The sequence below is a fragment of the Chaetura pelagica genome, unplaced genomic scaffold (genome assembly GCF_000747805.2).
Source record: "Chaetura pelagica isolate M959 unplaced genomic scaffold, ChaPel_1.0 scaffold109, whole genome shotgun sequence".
NCBI classification, from domain to species: Eukaryota; Metazoa; Chordata; class Aves; order Apodiformes; family Apodidae; genus Chaetura; species Chaetura pelagica.
Window position 1 is genome coordinate 15,040,668 of NW_009970725.1, and position 7,840 is coordinate 15,048,507.

General features: G+C 35.6%; 1 protein-coding gene across 1 annotated transcript in view; it reads right to left on the minus strand.

Annotated features, from left to right (window-relative positions):
- The window catches only part of CEP76 (centrosomal protein 76kDa), a 16,255-nt gene that overhangs the window by 732 nt on the left and 7,683 nt on the right, over positions 1-7,840 (minus strand). The window contains exons 7-12 of the mRNA XM_010006942.1: positions 7,399-7,496; positions 6,594-6,722; positions 4,590-4,781; positions 2,516-2,682; positions 1,295-1,628; positions 2-133 (exon numbers count right to left, since the gene is read on the minus strand). Of these exons, the coding sequence (XP_010005244.1) occupies positions 2-133; positions 1,295-1,628; positions 2,516-2,682; positions 4,590-4,781; positions 6,594-6,722; positions 7,399-7,496 (1,052 nt within the window). The remainder of the gene's footprint in view (position 1; positions 134-1,294; positions 1,629-2,515; positions 2,683-4,589; positions 4,782-6,593; positions 6,723-7,398; positions 7,497-7,840) is intronic.

A 7,840-nucleotide genomic window follows, 5' to 3' on the forward strand; every position in this document is an offset into this window, starting at 1 on the left:
CTCTTCTTACAGCATCTTGAAACTCTTCATTTCCTGCAGAAATACTTGTTGTACGTTCAAGCTCATAGGCTGCTAATGCTGGTGACAACAGATAGGACAGATGGTCATCCCAAATAGTAGAAAGGCCAAGATCCTGTGAGGCAAGTCACAGAATGATGACAACCATGCAGAATGAACATCAGGATATGACTAAGGTTGCATACTGTATAGATTCAAACAAATCCATGACAAATCTTTAATTTGTAGTTAATGGAAGTGAACCCATGAAGCAGTAAGATTTGTATAGTGACTCACCAACTGGAAGAACCAAACACCACTAACAAAGTATCAAATACTTATTAAGAAACTAAGTTAGACTACTAGACTAAGATGACCCACAGGGTTGAAACTAGATGTTTTAGCTACAGTGTCTTCTTACATTCCATGCAGAGATACTGCACAAATACACGGCAAATATATGGGAAAGATCAACTAAGATTAACCTCACATTCTTCTAATGTCTCCCATGGAAACCCACTTCTGAAAAAACAATGCACAACAGCTGCCCAAAACCCATGCACATGTACATGCACCTTCCTCCTGCCATCCCACAAGTGCAAAAAAGAAGAAAAATCACGTATGTATTCAACAGTGCATGAAACTCATACTCGGAATTATTTGCCACTCCAAAGGCTAAGGATTGTGTGGGGCTGTAAAAACAAAACCTACCAAAGAACCCTGTTAAAAACCGACATAAACTAACAGGGATTTAAAATATTATCTCCTTTGTATCCAGCATAGGAAGGATAATTTCTGGCACACTACCCGTCTTGCAAAAACCTTGATAAAGGAAGAAATTAACTTGTAGAGATATGTTTTGATTTTATAAAGGAGTCAGAGTAAGATCATGGAACATTTTTGATGGATAGACCAACCCCAAAAACAACCGAATTTGATCTTCATATGTTTTTTACAGACCACCCCACAGCTAGTATGCAGGTGTCAGTCAGCTGAAGATCACAGATCTAGAACAAGTGGCAAAGACAAGGTCATAGAAGAGCTCACACATACGGCTACAAATCACCACTGAAAATAGTAAGGATGAAGCCTAAGCTAGCTCAATAGTCTTTCCAAGCAATTTTTCAGGTATTTCACTATTCATATATGGCATTTCTGCAAAAGCTGGTGGAAAACACATTGCAAAGACATGAGTATGTGAACTAACAAAAAGTCAGGATATCCAAAACAAGTATACAGTAAAAATATGCACCTTTATTACTGCAACAAATCAATGACAATCTTTAACCGGTATTACCTTTCTGTGTTCAGAGACCAGTATTCTCAGCTGCAACTCTATCTCATTGCTTACTACCGCAGCATCTATTGAGGAAGCACATAGAGGAGGGAAAGGGGGAACTGAAGATGTTGTTCCTGGGGAACACACAGATTTTATTGCCTCTCCACTCATGGGTTTCCATTTAGATTCATCATGCAGGTCAAACACACAGACCTCCACAGCATCAGAGGGCTGACAATTTCCAAAGAACTTCTGATGGTTGAAGATACAACCTATCGTGCGATATGGATACAGTGGCTTGGGTTGTTCAACTAGTGGAGGGTCATCAGGGTTGATAGGTCTGTGGATGTACCTAATCAAAACATTAAATTTCTCATTAGTACACCTTATTTCAAGGCAAGGTAAAAATAGTTAGATGGGATATATAAAAAAGCCATTTCTCCTCTTAAAAATGGTTTGTTAACATATTTCCCTCCCATCCCCCACAAATGGCATTCACTTATTTAGAGAAAATTATATACATTCTGGAGGCATAACATACAATGAAATACTGCATTTTTTTCTTTAAATCTAGAAAAATAAGCTGATTAATCCAGCAGATACTCAACAGCAATTAAATTTTGCAACTCTAACAACATACACAGCTTCTCCACTATTCATCACATTTGAAGAAAGACATCTTCAAATGCTCATCATTGGATACAGAAAAGAGAATTGCATATTCTCAACACTGGATATAAAGGGTTCCAGAAGCTCTGGAATACAGAACAAACATGTGTGCACTGATAAAATTACTCAAGTGAGAGAGAGTATCACAGAACTTGCAGAGATTCCTGCAGGGGAAAAAGTAATTTAACACTGATTTCACAGATTCTGTATTTAACAGAAAAAAAATGTATTCCTAAAAAAAAATCACCTCAGATTTCATCTGCTTTATAAATGATGGCAGTGATAGCATCAATGGCAATCAGCTACCAGAAAACACAAAACAGTCACTATATGGTATTAGAGACACTGAAAACTATACTACCAACTGTTGAAATATTTTACCACACATCAAATAAATTATTTTCCAAACAAAAGCAGTACAGAGAAAAAAGACTCAAAGACAAAAGTCACCTGGATTACATGACAGTTCCATGACAAGGTGCAAAGATAAAAACAAACAAACAAACAAAACCCTACAGAAACATCCTCTGCAAACCTCATACATGGTTTTCTTTTATTCCTTTTACTCACCTATGTCCTGTCAAGCTCTCCCAAAATGTAATTGTTCCATCAGTTCCACAAGTCATTACCCAAGTGTGGGGAACTCCTTTTGCTTTTGTTCCAACACACACAAAGGCTTCCAATCCAAACCCAAGAAGAAGACTGCACAGAAGGTTAGCATGATCTTCACAGTCACCCTATGCAGTAAGTATTAGTAAGCTGGTTTGAGTATCACGCATGGAGAGAATCTCCAAAGAAAGAAAATAGTGGTATTTATCTAACCACTATTTAACAAGTCATGTTTCCCCTCCTGTTTACCTAAAGAACATATTAGAAGTCAGGATTTTTAGGTTTAAAGTGCAAAGTTTGAGTTTTCTCTAAAACTAAAATAAATCAGTTTTAAATAGTACTTTGTTCTAACGATAGACTATTTTTTAAAATTCAAATATGATGTATGATTAATACCAGAAAATATTTCTTCTTATTATAAAGATACCTTAAAGTAATCCAAAACCAGAATCTATCAACCCATGAAGACAAAACCAATATTCTAACTAAATGTAAAAAAACATACATGAAGGCAAATACCCAAGGTAATACTAGAGATTACACAGTATTTTCACACAGCTAGGAAATTCAGTCACTTAAAAAATAATTCTACTGTTATTTCACTGCCTTGAAAAAGTTGTCAAAGGTCAGACATTAAACAAAGAAAAACACCTCCCCCACAGAGCTAACTATAAACCAGCTGAAAATCATGCATAGCTGCTTTTCCCTTCAGTCAGAAAAAAACATTTCTTTTATAAATACGTTACTACCATCGATAATTCACAGAAAACTCCAATGTGATGTCTACTATTTGTTGCCTCTTAAATTCTTCACAAATCTTAGTTGCAAAACAAGAACAAAAACTCCTCATGCAATGAAGCCTTCATAAAACAAAGCACGGCACACAGAAGCAGAAGAGTGAGGCTCTTTAGTCAAATACTATTCAGAATGTTGAAAATGTAAAATTCACTGTACAAGGAAAATATGCAGAAAAGTAGGTGTAAACAAGTTTCTAGTGAACCTGTGTCCATTTAATAATGCCACACCACTCTCCACAAGAACAATAGTAATGGTCCAACTGCTGTCTCAGGGACTAAATTCAGTTATTTTCTGTACAGCTTTCCATTTCTGCCTTGGAGGAAACCTTATCTCTATGCCTCCAAACACAACAGTCCTGCAACTCAAAGTTGCAATCACCACCTCCACCTGAAAGCCAGGGGGTAGCAAGTAGTGCCTTTACATGGTACCCATGCATGACATGACATTCAAAGACAAAAGCTAATGTCTCTTCTCTCTGGTCTGACATTCAGAGACAAAAGCTAATGTCTCTTCTCTCTGGTCTTTGAGATGGGTCTGAAAATTATGATACAGCTCCTGCTGCCAAGAATACATCTTCTTAATACAAACACAAGTGACAGCTTTTGAAAACAGATGTATCTCAGTGGCAAAGAAAAGCATCAACAGCTCCAAAGAGGTATTGAAATGGATCACTATTATTTTTATTCATACAACAAAAGAGCTATAACCCAGCATGAGTTACAATTTGTTTCATTTATTATATGATACCAGTGTCAGATCAAGAACTAGCCTGAAACTTTTAGGGAAGATCCTCACCTTGAAAAAATGTAATGTAAAAAAATTATCAGTATATTTTAATCCATGTCAAAAAACAGTTTTTTTAAAAAGTCTTTTTTAACTCTTCCTGGATTAGTCCAGAATTCAAACTAGTATCCTGCACGCTAGCAGGGATTCATTGAATAATTAAATAGGATCTTAAAAAAGCAAATTAAGAAAACTAAACTTACTGTCGAACAGATATATTGACAAATGGACCCAAACAATAGCATTAAAGAAAGTGTGTTCCAAAGCTTTCTTGCTACTATTTAACATCCTTTTTTCTTTAAAAAGATCTTAAACAAATTATTGTTACAGAATTCTCAAATTGTATTTAATCCATGTATTTCCAGCCTGTTTTAAATTACTGACTTCAGTTACACTATACAATTATATATGTACACAATTTCCATTGTGTCACACAAGGACTATTTTCACATACCTTGTTTCTACATAGAAAAGCAAGAAGGGTGCACCACTGTTCTTGTTTGCCACCACCCCCTCCGATGACAGGAGCTCTTTCATAACCCAGGACACTGACAAATCGTGCTGCTTGTCTAGGTGTGTCTAATAACCGCCCTGCTCGAAGTGGTCTGATGTATGAACATACTGGATGGTTTACTCCATTTTCATCCTGAACATATAAAACATGGTTATTTGCCAGCCATGCAAGTATCATGGAAGATTAATCTTAACTTGGACTGCCTTTTTTTTTTTTTCTTAAATAGGGTTTATTCTCCCTGAAATAACTATCACTCAAAAATATTGAGACAAAACTACTTCCTGAATTAAGACACAAGATCATTAAGGCAATCCAAATCTAGAGACATTACAGTTAGATTTTTCTGCTGGCTCTGTCATTCATAGGACATTCTGGACTACATGTTCAAACACCTGGAAAAGCACAGGCTGCAATTCATTTTCCTAAATGGGTGAGGCACCACTCATGCTCCACTCACTTCTAATTTTCACATTATCGTCAAGAAAAAAACCAAACCAAACCAAACCCCCACATACACCAAAACAAACACTAATTTTCACATTATCGTCAAGAAAAAAAACAAACCAAACCCCCACATACACCAAAACAAACCCTAAAAATAACCCCTTTAAAAACTAGTTTTATATAAATTAACAGAGTAATAACACTAAGAATTTATAATTTCTTCAAAACAAAACAAAACAAAAAAACGATGACTGGAACAAGGTCAGTTTTATTACATGCTTTAAAGAAATACTATTTGAATTATTTCAAGTAATATAGAACTCTTCCTCATTGGGCCAAATTGGTATTTTTATGTTTGTATGTTTTTAACAAGGGATGAAAGTTTTTTTAAAATCTTTGCAGCTTCAAGAAATTATGGTCTTGTGTTTTCACTGCAGTTACATACTAGATGGGTGTAGAAGAGGCTGGGAGGGGACACAGCCAGGACAGCTGACCTAAACTGACAAAAGGAATATTCTATGCCATATAGTGCCACGTTCAGCAATAAAACTCGTGGGGTGGGGAACTGACTTTCTTAACTTGCCACTGGTTGGAAACTAGCTGGGCATCAGTTTGCTGGTGGAAGGTGGTGAATAACTGATTTTGCATTGCTTTTTTTCTCACTCTTCCTTTCTTCCCTTCACTTATTAAACCACCTTTATCTTGATCTTTTTTTCCTCACTTTGCCCTTTCTGTTCTCTCCCTCATCCTGCTGGGGTGGAATGAGTGACTGGATGGGGGCTCAGCTGCTGGTTGGGATTTGGAAGTTCGTATCACTATTTAACACTCATGGTACAGCCAGAATGGAAGCTGTTACTTCACTGAAGAGAAAGAGGAAGAACATTACCTTGAGATAATAAGCTACTATGCATTATCTGTGCTAGGAAAACTGCTGCTATGCAAGCTAAATAGACAGCATGAAAAATGCAAGAATTATACCATTCCTTTTACTGAGGGTTGGTTAACAAGAAGAAACCAACATAATAATTTATTAGCCTAAAATAATTCTCCATAGCTATTGTGTGACATGAACCAGACATTATTTTACAAACCACAGAGAGCTCAAATATTGTGTGGATGTCTTCTAGCAGATCTGATAAATTCGTTTTTGTAACTGTTTCATCTGGTACCAAATTTGTTTGAAATAGTTTACACAGATCACTTAAGTCTTTGCCATTGGTGAGTATTAAAGGAAAAGACTAAACAGGTTTATCACCTCATACATCAGAGGTGGTTGGAGCAACCCTTCTGTCTGCATCATGCTACTACGCTTCAATACACAACAGAAGTTCAAGCCTTGCCACTTTCATTTTTTGCATGATACACCACATGTAGCCCTGACTTGAGCGTAACCACATTATAAAACTATACAAATTATATATATACACGAACTTCAAAATATATAAAAAAACAAAAAGATTACTTAAAGGAAGGACTTGTTTACTTGTTAAATTTACAAACCTGTGCAAAAATCTTTACTAGCCTTGCATTGTGTGTCGGCCTTATTTGTAGGTATTCTCTCCACCACTGTTTAGCATATACAAGAAATAATCGTTCTTTTTCTGCTGTTTTCTGACGTTCCAAAGCAAACTGCAGCAAAGAAAAACATAACCAGTCACGTATGTATTAATTCCAAACAGAAAAACCAACCAACAAAACACCACAATCAAAAACTCATCATTAATAAGTACATTAACACTAAATCTTGGCATATGTAAAATAAAGCTTAATATTTAAACTGTGCCATGCAAATGCTGAAGCATAGTATTTTTAAATGAAAATTTAGCAAACAAAATCCTCAAGTTACATTTGCTGTAGGCTTGATTGAAGTAGTGTTCTTCTTAAGTGATGCATTTCTTAACAGAAGGATTGCTCAGCTTTGATGTACAGAACAACATCTGCATGCACTTTCAGGCCAACATATACTGGCTTTCCAGGCAGAACAGCTGCCTAGAAATTACTGTTTTGAGTGGGAAAGAGAGCAAGAAAACATACACTACCTGAAGAAAATTATGTATATTATATCTTTCTTATTTTTCTTCTTAAAGTTTTGATACATGTAATTAGAAGAACTACTAAAGTAGTATTTCAAAGAATGTAATGTTCTCTATAAACAAAGTAGTTTAAAAACAGGTACTTAAATGTAATGGACAAAAAGAAGTATTAACATTCAAAAACACACAGCCCTAAACATCTACATGTAACTATATACATAGCTTCCCCTGTCCAATAAAAGAATAAGTCAGCCCTCCCAGAAATTACTTACTTGAGTATTAGTTACTTCTGGAGACTGTGTCTTAGTAAGCTGTGGATACATTTCCAGTCTGATGTTTAAAACACCAACAGAAACCTTTGATTCTGTACCTTCGAACCAAAATAAATTTTGATCAGTTCTCTTGAATTTTATTTACTTAGGACATTTCAGCCAGGCAGGAGCAAATAATTAAAATAAACGTGAGCTATATAATCACAAAAAATAACTACTTTAAATATATGCAAAATAAACACATTTAAACTTCAAAACTGAAATGATGCTGTAAGAAAGCATAAACTGGCCAAAAGCAGATATCTAGATCTGAAATAATTAACCAAGGCTCTCTTTTCAACCAGTACCGGGACATATGAGATGAATGGCATTCTAGAAACATTTCAAATCAGCATCTAAAATAGGGTATGAGAATCACACACTGTAAAAGAGCCTATTCCTG